This window comes from Rana temporaria, chromosome 11 (assembly GCF_905171775.1).
Source record: "Rana temporaria chromosome 11, aRanTem1.1, whole genome shotgun sequence".
Lineage (NCBI taxonomy): Eukaryota > Metazoa > Chordata > Amphibia > Anura > Ranidae > Rana > Rana temporaria.
In genome coordinates, this window is record NC_053499.1 from 76,296,315 (window position 1) to 76,311,054 (window position 14,740).

The 14,740-nt window shown below is 40.6% G+C and overlaps 1 protein-coding gene across 1 annotated transcript in view; it reads left to right on the forward strand.

The window, feature by feature from the left end:
• Window positions 1-14,740, forward strand: part of FTO (FTO alpha-ketoglutarate dependent dioxygenase) — a 611,902-nt gene that overhangs the window by 255,590 nt on the left and 341,572 nt on the right. The window contains exon 8 of the mRNA XM_040328738.1: window positions 10,413-10,537. Coding sequence (XP_040184672.1) covers window positions 10,413-10,537 — 125 coding nt within the window. The remainder of the gene's footprint in view (window positions 1-10,412; window positions 10,538-14,740) is intronic.

The window sequence follows — 14,740 nt, forward strand, 5'->3', positions numbered from 1 at the left end:
AAAGAAAGATGTGTCAGGCAACAAGGATCTGCAGTGCAAGACAGGCACAAGGCACTGGGGAGCTAGAATCAAAAATAAAACATAGGGCTGCTGGTGCAGAGTTGGTTCAGCAGAGGTACAGACTGTGGATGCAGTGGAGACTGTGAGTGCAGAAGTGATGTAGCAGAGGCTCAGGCTGTGGATGCAACGGATACCTTGAAAGCAAAGATAGCACAGCAGAGACCATGCATGCTACAGTGGTTTGGTTGAGGCTGTTGGTGCACTAGGGACTGAGACTGTAGGTGCTGTGAAGGCTTTTGTGGTGCAGCAGAGCCTGTCATTGCAGTGAGCAGCAGAGGTTCAAGGCTGGTTTTAGGTGTTACAGAGCCCGTGGATGCAGCGGAGGTGTAAGGATGGCTGTAGGTGCAGCGGATACTTTAGTTATCTAGCTGTGGCATTTGGGTTAGATAGCTCAGAGAAGCAGTTAAATGTTGGTAACTCAGGAAGTGTGTACTCAAAGTTTTAATTTGATGCGGACATGAAACTCCAAATGAAACCTGAAAGTGTCTGTGGTCACACGAAAAGGAGGTAGCTGGAATGTGCAGAGGATGGAGATGAATGATCCAGTATGTTTCCTACACAGTGAAGACCTTGGATGAGAAAATGCCCCATATTACCTCAGAGGACAGCAGAGCTTTGCCTAGTTACATGGGTTTAACAGAATATAATTCCTGATGGCCACCTATTTAGTCAAAGTTGGACAAATAGCAGAGAAGTACCACTAGTAGTTCTTCTTGGAGTGTTCCTATAACCAGACATCAGTTCAAGAGGAGATGGAAACCAAATCATCCTAAAAGGAGAGTAGTTCTTTCCCTACCAACAGAGTGTCCTTGACACAGTCAGGTAGTTCTTGCCAGAAAATGCCTGTTGGGGCCTTGCTACTTTAGTCAAATTTGGCCACCATGATCTGAAATTGTCATGCTTCCTTTGCAAAGATGTATAAGGGCACTGGCAGCAGAGGAGACATGTCCAGGGTATATCAAATGTGGCAAAAACAGTTTGGAACTTTGGAAAGTTCCCAGAATAATAAAGAGGTGTTGTTGGGTGCAAAGTATAAGATATTTAAGAAAGGATGTACATGAACAGGGGGCAAGGGGTGTTATAGAGGTATTCAGGACTCCCAGTGAGGCTTCCATGTGATTCAGGTGAGAGCCCAGATCTTGAAAGTATTGTACAAGGTGGTCTTATGTGGCATGTTGTGCTTCCAGTTTGCTGGTCAAGACTTTAAGAGGGTTCAAATATGCAGAGGTATCTTTGAATGGTCCATGCCCATGCTTGTCACAAACTGAGGTGTAGATCATGCTCCCATGTGTGGCTACTTTTTCTGAGAAAGGAATCTAAGGGGCAGCTAATGGGGCTTTCAGCTTATCTGCTGGCTTCCCCTAGGTCACTCGACAGATACAGATGCAGAAGAGGAAAGTGTTGGGCAATGAGGAACTGGGGTGCTGGGGAGGCACAAGGTGCTACTAAGCTGGAAGAAGGAGTGGGCTGTGGTGTTCAAGTTAGGTAGCTTAGGGAAGCATTATAACTTTGGTAGTTCAGCGGAGTGTAAAAGCATTGGTAGCACTGGTGATCAATTTAAATGATAAATCCAGGGGGTCACTTTGTCACGTGACTTGGGATGTAAAACCTGGAAGTGTCCACGGTCCTACGGAAGGGACAGAAGTGCTGGTGCTGGACTGCAGGAAGTAGATAAAGGCGACCACTACTTGTTTCTGTTTGGAACTCTGGTGGCAGGATCTGCTCTACTTACCTGAAGGTATACTATGCCTGCTGCATTAGGAGCATCAAACCCCCTTGTAAAGAACATGGACAGTGTGCACACCTAGGAGCACAAGGGTATCTCTGTTCTGAAATGCTTGGTAGTCCCTTAAAATAAATATGTTTTTGGTTGCCTGGCACCCCAAAGAAGTACAAATAAATAAAGCATGTGGGGAAAGGACAGACAGTGGCTCCAGCTAGACTAAATAGATATCCGGCATATAAGACCAGGGGACAGCTCCCTGCATGGTGATTCTCCCGCTCCCGCTTCAGTGCCCCATTGTAAGGAGTGATATCTCATACAGAGTGATTCCCAATCCGCCTCTCAGCTCTGCACTGTCTCCGCTCTCCCCGCCACACAGAGTTCAAACATTGACAACAGCATGGATATGGAGTGATTTATCGTGCATTAGTCTCAATAGGATTTTGCAGGCTTAAATATTTCTGTTTTCATTTGGAATCCCATATGGTGCACCCCTATAACTTAGTTTCTTTACTACATAGTAAGTGACAAGCTCTTCTCCAACTTAACCTCTTGTTCCTTAATACTATAGTACGTGGAGGGAGATATGGAAAAGGCTAGGTCAATCTCCACTAGTGTCCAGCCACCTACCTATCCTTGGAAATCCAATGTTTCCACATGCCAGACAGTACAAGGATTTTTTCATACAAAAAGCACTGACCAACGCCTCATCCTTATTTGATACGTCCTCTAAATCAGCTATTCTCTACTTTGGCCAAAAAGTACCTCCTGCCTAACCACCACTTTCAACATATACAGCAGTGTGCTGATTGTGTTACCAGTGTTTAACTGTACAAAGCAAACAAAATCTCCTGTGCTTAAAAATGGTACTCAGATAACCAAAATTGATGCGGCCGCGTCACCAGAGGGCTCCTTTGGAATGCAGAGCTGGGCCGCGCTTTCGGTTTGGCATGCTTTTCAGAGAATGGTGGTCCCTAACTGCCCCTTTTACTTTACAGGGCTGTCATCTAGGCTTCTGTGATATTAATGCACTTAGCCCTTTAACTAGCGTCTTTAAGCATATTGTGCAAAGTACAGTTTTTGGATCTGTATGTGAGTATGAACTATTTATGACAATGCCTCCCTATGCACATATACCTAACCACACTTATTGTTTTTGATGATGGATCAGATACAGATGCCATACACTTGAAGTATTGAGTGATATATACAACATGATATGGTTGCCATTAGTTATATCCTGAAAATTAGACTTGTCAGTCCCCGCCCACGCACCAAGTGAGGGGAGCTTTGTTGTACACTTGTCATGTCATTTTGGTATTTAAGTGTATACTCAGAGCCTTTGGTCCTTTGGTTTTGAGGAAGAGGGCAAGTTCCTTGAAATCCATGAGCCTTTTGGACCTAGGTCATTCCTCTATGTGATGAGATACACTGATGGTCTAAAGCTTGATCTATTCTGACAAGCTTGCACATATATTGTTTTTTGTGAGTATATTACCTTTTACTTGAATATATACATATTTTTTTTATTTTATTTATTTTTTTACTTTGCTATTGGTGTTTGTTGTACTTCTTATTGTCAAAATGTATTAAAATATAAAAAAAGGGTCATTTAGATTATTGCAACCTTGAGTTTATACGCTAACCTTGTCGGAGGTCACTGGTTAAGACCATCTCAGTCAAGAAATTATCAAAAGAAAGTGTAGGCATTGTGCAAACATTGGAAATAACACACATGTCTTTTTTTAAGTTAAAGCCTGATAAGGCTAAGAAAGCCAAGACCAGTAGAAGTGCTTGTTATCCTGTCTTTTGACCTCTAGCCCCTCACTGTAAAATACTTCCATTAGCTCAAGATACTAGTTGAAGGCTTCAGTCAACTCTAAGGGGAAGCAGCAGTTACAGATCTAGTACCTATCATCAGGCCTGATATATTAGCTGTACTAGTTTGGTGCAGTCAAAGCAGTCAAGAGTCTGCTAAATTTGATTACTAAAACATTTATTTGTGTTTTTTTCTAAATATTTAAACAACTTATTGTACTGGTTCCTACGTAATGTAATATTGCCATTTTCTTAGAGCTTAAATATGTATTTGTGCCAAATGCAACAAAATAATGTGATTTGTGATTTTTTTTTTTTTTTTGGTATTCTTTTTTGGGTGGTGTTTAATGTGACTGTCACAAAAAAAGAAAAGAGTATCAGTTCTAGTACATAGACCAGCCAGTTGTTACTGGCACCATATTAGAAGTCAATAATGCATGCAATACTTTATTAGGGAAAACTATAGTACTTTTTGTAATTACATATACACCCAATAAGGCCCAAATCTGAAGGCACATCACACCAACAATATGTAGTCAGATGTATGTGGACACCCCTCCAAGTTATTGAGTTCATGTGTTTCCACTCAATGGGGACTGCTAAAGCTACAGCATACACTACAAAGACATATCAAAGAATTGTGTCTTTTTAACTTTGTAACAACAGTTTTGTGGGGGACCTTTTCTGTTCAGCTTGACTGTGCTAAAACTCTGGTCTATATAGACATGGTTTAATGACTTTGGTGTGAAATAAATTGAGTGGCCTGCACAGAACCCTGACTTCAACCTTATTAACCATTTTTAAATTAATTGAAAATGGTAATGAAACCTCTTAGTTGCTATCTTAGGTATAATTTGATTGGCTCCCCTGTAGGCAGAGGAGCAAAACCCCTAGACTGTATTCTTGAGCCAATTGGAGAGTGTGGACAACTCTTGTTGCCTGGCTGTGGGTGCTGTGCGGGGGAAATAGGTCTGAATTCCATTGGCTCATTAGGAGGTAGCACTACACATGAATGAAGAGCCAAATCGTCTTGTCAGGCATAAGTACCTGACATTACAAATGCCTGTTTTCCCCCAGACAGCCTAAAATCTCATAAGTATCCTAGAAGAGTGAAGGTTGTTATAGTTGCAATGATGGGGAGAGGGTGTTAGGTGGTTCCCACATTTTTGGCCATATAGTGTAGCCTGCAGTGCTCTACCAATCATGATGGGTGCCAGTCACTGGAGCCTGTTCCTGCTCCTTGCGAGTACTATACAAAAGATGTAGGTTGCACACTTCTTCAATGTTCTTTATTTAACAAAGCTATGCATATTGAAATATCCACCTGACGACCCGCCTCTCTAACACATTTCACCCAACCAGTCTTGCTCATAGAGAGCAATCTAATTACTATATGAAAAATATGTTCTTTTCCTCCTGTCTTCATAAATCGATCCCATATAATTGATGGGTTCTTAGGTCTTCAAAGACTCCAGTGGTTAGATTTTTACAGCTCCTACAAGTACACATCCACTTCACACATGTCAAGAAAGTCATGCTGCCCTGTTTGGTTTGCAAAGAAATTGTATGTTTGTGGTATGAAAATATGTCATCTCACTCTGCATAACTACACCTTAATCTAGGCTTACCTGTAGGTGCAAGTTGTGTGGTTGGGTTTACAACCACTTTAATGAGACATTAGGGCCTATTAGGCCCCTAATATCTCCCCATGCACTGCACTGAAACGAACAAACACAGAGTGTTCTTTATTAGCTCCTTTCCCAGCCATAGCAGGTAATAACAGCTCTAAACCAGAAGTGATAAAATGTTCCACAAGGAAGGACAGCTCTAAACCAGAAGTGATAAAATGTTCCACAAGGAATGCCAACAGTTGGCTGAAGAAATGTACACACACTCTCAGATGATATAGCAACCCAAGAGTGTGTTTAACCACTTTAATACATTACACCCCCCCCTTCCTGCCAAGGCCATGTGATTGCACACAGCTGATCACATGGTAAAGAGCCTACGTCATAGGCTCTTTACCAAGATCAGAGATGCAATGTGTCAGACTGACACACCACACCACCGATTGCCGTGCTGTACACCCCCGCGGCTTATTTCGTTGGACATCATATGACATCTAGTCAGGATAATGAAACCTCTGCCCGATTGTAAAGTCTCTTTTTTTTCTTTGATAAAAATAATAAACATGTTATACTTACCTGCCTTGTTGCAGTGGATTTGCAAACAGCAGCCTGGATCCTCCTTTTATTAAGTCTTCTTCCACTCTGCTGGCCTCTCCTTCCTGACGAGTGCCCCCACAGCAAGCAGCTTGCTATGGGGGCAAGCTGAGCTTAAGATCCATGTGTCCATTCAGACATGAAGCTTTGGCCCAGCCCCACCCCCTTTCTCTCCTCATTGGCTGGCTGACTGACTTTGACAGCAGCAGGAGCCAACGGCACCCCACTGCTGTCTCAGCCAATGAGGAGGGAGTGTCCTGGGCAGCCGAGACAATCCTTTAACATCGCTGGATAGAGATCGGCTCAGGTAAGTAATAGGTGGGGCTGAGGGGGGCTGCTGCTCGCAGAAGGCGTTTTATATTAATGCATTCTATGAATATTATAAGATTAAAAACCTTCTTTACAATCACTTTAAATGCTACCATTGCTGCTGACATAAACCTTACATCAGTAAAGGGTCAAAAGATAAGTGAACTTCAACACAAAGGACACTGTGGTGTGGAATATAAAGAAACTCTGGGGGCTTTAGCCATTGGATAAAGGTAAGTCTGGGAGGGGGGTGGGTTGGTCAGGGAAGGGAGGCATAAAGGATAAGTGCAATTTGTTTGAACGTGCATATATCTTCTAATTTGGATATGCTTTAAAGGAATCCAGTTCAATATAACTATAAGGTATTAGCGATGATCGAAAGCCTCATACTTGTTACAGCTGTTTGTTTTCTTTATGTTTCTTGCTGTTTTCTTTGTGAATCCATAGACTCAGAAAACTCTTAGATGTGCTTTGTGCACAAGTGTGTAATCTTTGTTGAGGGATCAAACTACTCAGAGCACTGCTTTCTTTGTTGTTTGTTTTACTTTATAAAAAATGGTTTCCAAGAGTCGTTTTAATAAAACAGTGAATACAACATTCAGCATATATTGACCACATTTTTCATTGGTAAATCTTTAAACCTAACCTTTCAACTTCACCTAAAGCTGGTAATTTAAGTGGACACTTTTCAAATGATTTAGTGAAGGTTCAATGAAAGTTTAATGAAGATTGCAATGATTGTAAAATAAACAATCAATAGTTACCCATTTTGTGAAGTTTTTGTGATGTATGTGATTTTAGGCTGTGTTTTGTGTTTGTTTACATTTTAAATAGCGGCAGATATGTTTTTGATCATTACTGTCCTGTATGCTAAAAGATCATATTTATCCTAACATTATCATGAAAAGAAATAAACTATAATGCCAACAAAACAAATCATCCTGAGATCATTGTTTTTACAGTTACTTTTTTAAACATAGTAACATTTTTATAGTGTGTGTGTACAGTATATATATATAGATGGATTTCTATATCTATACAGATATAGATAGATATCTATACAGTGGAACCTCGGATTGCGAGTAACGCGGTTAACCAGCGTTTCACAATACGAGCACTGTATTTTTAAAAATCGTTACTCGGTTTGTGAGTGTTGTCTCGCAACATGAGCACGTTTCGGGCCAAAGCAGTGTGCAGTAGCGCGTTTGGCCTGAGGTGGGGGGCGCCGGAGCCAAGCGGAGCCGAACGGCGATGATCGCAGCTGAAATGCATGGAAAGGCCAGAGGACAGCTCGGCTGACCTCAGCAAACCTCGGAATTTGAGGTTCCACTGTATATATAGATATAGATATCTATCTATATATATATGTATATATATATATATAAAATATATTGTGATGGTGGGACTCTGTGCTATGTGAAAGATTGCTGGTTTACGCCAGATTTTGGAGAGAAAGAAACATTAATTGCACAGCTGTGTCTTGGGCTTTTTAGTTCTGACCTGACATGGCTCAGAGCCCCACCCAACAGACAGCAAGTCTGTTCCTGGGAATCAGGTGGATTCCCATCCCTCTGAGAGGAGTCAGAGATGCTGCATGGGTGCAGCTAGAGCATGCATGTCTGCAGGAGGCATATGTCGTTTGATGATTGAGCAGCAAGACGCTTATCAGGAGAAAGCTAGGTTTCAGCGTATCCCTAGAAAACTGTTTGAGGAACAGAACTTAGGCCTAGGCTAAAGGACTGAAACAGCCGGATGGCAAGTATGAAAGGCAGGAGGCTAAACTGAGTATGCAAGATGCAGAAATACTGTTGTATTTGTGAACTTTTGTGCTTTTAAATAAAAGTGGGCTACCAGGCCCTTAAAAACTCAGTTCTGGACTGGCATACTCACTGGAAAATGCACCTACCGCTGGAGTATGATCATATATATATATATATATATATATATATATATATATATATATATATATATATATATATATTTATATATATATATATATATATATGGATAGATAGATATTAATACAGTATGTGTATATACGGGGGGTGTGTATATGTGTGTGTATATATATAATATATATACACACACACACAATATATATGCGTCCATTGTGAGGTGGTCTGTGCTTGGGAAACGGGCATCCCTGGATTTGTCCATGAGAGCCAGGCATCATAGAGTAAACAATGTATTGAGCAGGATCCAACTTAAGTCATACTACTAAAGAGCTAACACAAAGAATTGTCAATCAAAAATGCGAGACAATCCATGTTGTTGTGTACACCACAGCTGATCCAATTCTCATGGACTTTTGTGCAGTGTGACTTGATTTAGCGGGTGCCTTCTGCAATATTTACACTATGCTGCCCAGCTCCCCGGGATGACTCTGGGGATAACTTACACACCAAGTGTAATCTGTGATTTACTTGTTCCTGAACTGAACACTGATATATTTCCATTATTTATTCCTGAACTCTGAGCTCTGTGTTGTTTCAGGTGGGCACAGATGGATCAAAATGTGTCTGGTTCTGTGGGAACTAGCCAAATTTGATTCATGTGTGACCATCCTTGTTTGACAGCAGTCAATTGTTAGATCAAATTCTGTTGAATTAAATGTTGGAAAACCATTTGGCTGCATCCGCTGATCAGTGTATTCTGATAGCAGAGAGTCCCACTGTCAGAATATGTCTCAGTGTGAGGGATTCCTCCATCCACCTCACTTGTATGGATGGAAAACTCTGTCTGCTTTCTTTTTGTTCATCCCTCTGAAATTAATGAAAAGGAGCAACACATCTTTGGCCAACTTTAATCCTGAACTTTGTGTTTTACTTAATCCTGATCCCTTGAACTCTGTGATACGTATTCTGACCTCTGAACCCTTGACGCTCTATGTAACTTAATCCTGAACTATGTGTTTGTTATTCCTGACCCTGAACTATGTCTGTTACCTAATTCTCACCCCTGGACTTTCCGTACCCCTAATGCCCCATGCACACAAGCGGAATTTCCACCAGCAAAAGTCTGATGTGAGCTTTTCATCTGAAATTCCGACCGTGTGTATGCTCCATCAGACTTTTGCTTTTGGAATTTCCACTAGCAAAAGTTTGAAAGAAGGTTATCAATTGTTCAGATGGAAAAAATTCCTATCGGAAAATCTGTTTGTCTGTATGGAATTCCGACGGGAAAAAAAACATGCATGCTCGCAAGCATTGAACTTCTTTTTTCTCGCCATGTCGTAGTGCTGTACATCACCGCGTTCTTAACGCTCGAAAGTTCAGAGACCTTTTGTATGACCGTGTGTATGCAAGCCAAGCTTGAGCGGAATTCCATTGGAAAAAACATCTGACTTTTTTCCCAACGGAAATTCTGCTTATGTGTACAGGGCATTAACTCTCTTCATTACTTTATTCTGACCCTGATCTCTGTGTGTCACTTAGTCCTGAACTATGGGTTTCTTAATTCTGACCCAAGAACTCTCTGCATATCTTTACCTTGACCTTTGCACTCTGGGTGTTACTTAAATCTGAACCCTAAACTCTATCCTTTACACTATCTTGACCCATAGCAGCATAGGCTTTTTAAGTTGTTATTTATTTATAACTCTTTAATCCCCACCCACTGTTACAGTAATTTGCAAAACCTATAGTTTGCTTTGTGGCTTTATTTCCTTTCTCACAGTGCCCAAGGTTTTTTGTCTTTCCACCTTGAATTGACTGTCTCTTGTTCCAAAAGTCTGTGACTAATTGTTTCAGGGAGTGTTACAAATGGGGGCATGATTGTGTGAGGTGACTACAAATTAGGGTGTCATTTTGTGAGCATGGTTCACACATCTGAACAGTGTTTGTAAACATTTTTGACATCAGTTGTAATATCTGCTATACTCACAGTTGGCAACAAATGTGCACTTCAATTAAGTTGTTTGGGTGTGCGTGGCACTCCCAAGGTCCATGACGAATTGTAGTTGATTATATATTTTACTGACTTTAACCCATTGAGAATCATCTTGAATCCTATTGTAGTATGGAGGACTTACGTTTTATATTTAAATAGCTGAAGCAAATACTGTGTTATCTGTTTCATAATATGCCATACTTTGGTTTTACATGACACACATAATGACATTTTAGTACATATTACCCATATTCAGGCCATCATTTCTCATATTGATTAGTTTGTAAACAGTGCAATAATATTAACGAAAATATATTGCTTTGATGTGCCTTTATTCCGGTGAAGTCTTAATTTTTGTCTCCCTCTTTCCTTGTTGATTTATTGCTCTGCAGACAAGCCTTATGCTAAAAGAACTTCTAAAACCGACTTGGACGCAACAGAACAAGGGCAATATAGCGAAGACCATCTTTCCATTACTTTCTGAAAGGCAGGACCTACGACATGAGTGGAGAGAAAGGTGAGAGATACAGTTTGATCAACTTTGTTTCTCGGTTTATTTTACTGTAGTTACCTCTCTGCAGTCTTCTGTATCACATGTAACTATTCAGGTACTATAATGCTCGTTGTGGATTTCTCAGTAAGAAAGTGCATTGAGCAGGGATTGTGTGCAGAATGTAAGAAGCTGATTGGGTGTGCTTTGTTTTTTTGTATTTCCTAATTTGAAGAACTCCAGGAGTTAAAGCACGTTAAACTGTGCTAGCCTACAGGGGGTTAAGTCCAGTAAGGCAGGTGCCATCTTATGCACTTATCTGTTTTATTTACTGTTCCCATTTTTACTGTGCTTAGTCTAGCTATCACTATGCTTCAGTGTTCGAACACTGAACTTTCAGGCCTCCGATCCTGCAGCTGAAGAGTCATTTGCAGCTGTTCTTCCCACCCCTCTACTTTTCTAGTTCACGGAAGGTTTTGTATTATATGAACCTGTTCACAAAATATAAAGTATTCTGTGTATGGACAGAGGAGGGGGAGGGGTAGGCAATGTGTCTGATGTGTAGTAAGGTGCTTCTCTCTGTCAGAGCATTAGGAGTATAGTAATAGCTGTACTTCCAACGCTTAATAAAAGTTCCAATAATACTAAATAAAGAAGGTAGAACTCACCTTGTTCCCCTTTAAAACCAGTATTTTTTTTATTTTTTTTAAGGGCTATAATTTCCAAAGTTCCACTTTATTTTCTAAACATAGAAGTGTTAATTGCCATAATGCATCCACATAAATTATATAATTATATATATATATATATATATATATATATATATATATATATATATATATATATATATATATATACACACACACACACACAGTGCCTTGCAAAAGTATTCACCCCCCCCCCCCTGGATTTTTTGTGTACCTATTTTGTTACATTACAGCCTTTAGTTCAATGTTTTATTTTTATGTTTTCATCGGAATGTGATGGATCAGAACACAATAGTCCAAGTAGGTGAAGTAAAATGAAAAAAAAATATACATAAGCTATGTTTCAGACATAAAAAACTGATAATTGGCATGTGTGTATGTATTCACCCCCTTTGTTTTGAAGCTCTGGTGCAACCAATTACCTTCAGAAGTCACATAATTAGTGAAATGATGTCCACCTGTGTGCAATCTAAGTGTCATATGATCTGTCATTGCATATACACATCTTGTTGGAAGGCCACAGAGGCTGCAACACCTAAGCAAGAGGCACCACTAACCAAACACTGCCATGAAGACCAAGGAACTCTCCAAACAAGTAAGAAACAGTGTTTTTGAGTACAGGGTTAGGTTATAAAAAATATCCAAATCTTTGATGATCCCTAGGAGCACCATCAAATCTATCCTAACCAAATGGAAAGAACATGGCACAACAGCAAACCTGCCAAGAGACGGCCACACACCGAAACTCACAGATCGGTCAAGGAGGGCCTTAATCAGAGAGGCAGCACAGAGACCTAAGGGGTCCTTCTAGTGAACTTGGTGTTGAGTTATTCACTTTACAGTCAACACTGAGGACAAGGGGGCACTCTTTACGTCTAGAGGATAAGAGATTTCACCTCCAAATATGGAAAGGTTTCTTCACAGTAAGAGCTGTGAAAATGTGGAATAGACTCCCTGCAGAGGTGGTTCTGGCCAGCTCAGTAGATTGCTTTAAGAAAGGTCTGGATACTTTCCTAAATGTACATAATATAACTGGGTACTAACATTTATAGGTGAAGTTGATCCAGGGAATATCTGATTGCCTCTCGGGGGATCAGGAAGGAATTGTTTCTCCTGCTGTCGCAAATTGTATCGTGCTCTGCTGGGGTTTTTCACCTTCCTCTGGATCAGCTGTGGGTGTAGAATTAGGTATATGGGATTGTATGATATTATTATTATTTTTTTATGGTGGTTGAACTGGATGGACTTGTGTCTTTTTTCAACCTGACTAACTATGTAACTACTGTATGTAAGGTAGCCCTGGAGGAGCTGCAGAGTTACACAGCAGAGACTGGAGTATCTGTACATAGGACGCCAATAAGCCGTACACTCCATAGAGTTGGGCTTTATGGCAGAATCTCTTATTTTCAGCAAAAAACAAAATGGCATGTTTTGCCTTTGCAAAAAGGCATGTGGGAGACTCCTAAAATGTATGGAGGAAGGTGATCTGGTCTGATGAGACTAAAATTTAACTTTTTGGCCATCAGAGAAAACGCTATGTCTGGCGCAAACCCAACACATCACATCACCTAAAGAACACCATCTCCACAGTGAAACCTGGCGGTGGCAGCATCATGCTGTGGGGATGTTTTTCAGCAGTCAGGACTTGGTAACTGGTAAGAGTTGAGGGAAAGATGGATGGTGCTAAATATAGGGATATTCTTAAGCAAAACCTGTACCACTCTGTGTGTGATTTGAGGCTAGAATGGAAGTTCACCTTCCAGCAGGACAATGACCCCAAACACTCTGCTAAAGCAACACTTGTGTGGTTTAAGGGGAAACATGTAAATGTGTTGGAATGGCCTAGTGAAAGCCCAGACCTCAATCCAATAGAAAATCTGTGGTCAGACTTAAAGATTGCTGTTCACAAGCACAAACCATCCAACTTGAAGGAGCTGTTTTGCAAGGATGTGGTAAGATGTGGCAAGCTCATAGAGACTTATCCAAAGCAAATTGGAGCTGTGATAGCCGAAAAAGGTGGCTCTACAAAATATTGACTTTATGGCGGTGAATAGTTATGCACATTGACCTTTTTCTGTTATTGTGTCCTATTTGATGTTTGCTTCAAAATAAAATACAATTAAAAACATGTGGGCATGTTCTGTAAATTAAATGATGCAAATCCTCAAACAATCCATGTTAATTCCAGGTTGTGAGGCAACAAAACACAAACAATGCTAAGGGGAGTGAATACTTTTGCAAGGCACTGTATTTTATTGGGATTTTATGTGATAGACCAACACAAAGTGGCACATAATTGTGAAGTGGAAGGAAAATTTTACAAATAAATATGTGAAAAGTGTGGCGTACATTTGTATTCAGCCTCCTTTACTCTGATACCCCTAACTAAAATCTAGTTAATCCAATTGCCTTCAGAAGTCCTCTAATTAGTAAATAGATTTCACTTGTGTGTAATTTAATCTCCCCATAAATACAGCTGTTCTGTGAAGCCCTCAGAGGTTTGTTTGATCACCTTAGTGAACAATCAGCATCATGAAGGCCAAGGAACACACTAGACAGGTTAGGGATACAGTTGTGGAGAAGTTTAAGGTAGGGTTAGGTTATAAAAAAAAATATCCCAAGCTCTGAACATCTCACGGAGCACTGTTTAATCCATCATCCGAAAATGAAGAGTAGGGCACAACTGCAAACCTACCAAGACATGGCTGTCCACCTAAACTGACAGGCCGGATAAGGAAAGCATTAATCAGACAAGCAGCAAAGAGGCCCATTGTAACTCTGGAGAAGCTGCAGAGATCCACAGCTCAGGTGGGAGAATCTGTCCACAGAACAACTATTAGTCCTGCACTCCACAAATCTGGCCTTTATGGAAGAAGTGGCAAGAAGAAAGCCATTGTTAAAAGAAAGTCTCATTTGCAGTTTTCGAGAAGCCATGTGGGGGTCACAGCAAACATGTGCTCTGGCCAGATGAGACCAAAATTGAACTTTTTGGCCTAAAAGCAAATTGCTGAGTGGCGTAAAACTAAATCCGGGTTGAGACAAGGGAATACCCCCAAAAAATGGGACTTTAAAGGCCAAACTCGTACAAAAAAGTTTTATTAAATGGACCAAAACAAGATACATGTTGATGCTTGTTGTCGACAAAGGACCTTGATGGTCGAGGTAAGTCTACACAAAAACACTTGCAAAATGGTATGTATGCAGATAGAGAGCACCATGGAGGAAGATTGCACCAAGTGTCAAAGAAAAAGAGAGGAATGTTTTTTTTTTTTTTTTTTTTTTACAACACAACAGTGTATGATACAACAAAATTAAAAAAACACTCTCCAAGGGACGTTGGAGGATGCCCGATGTGTTTCTGGTATTTTGGGTGAGCAGAAGACCATCATCAGGGGCCAGAGAGTTGTATGGTGTATATGTTCTCAATCGTGGGTGTACGGATAGAGAGGTCCCTAAATGTTGTAATGGTGGTAGGTGGGCTCTGGATGTGTCTCCTCGAATGCAGCCCCTTCCGGAACAAAAA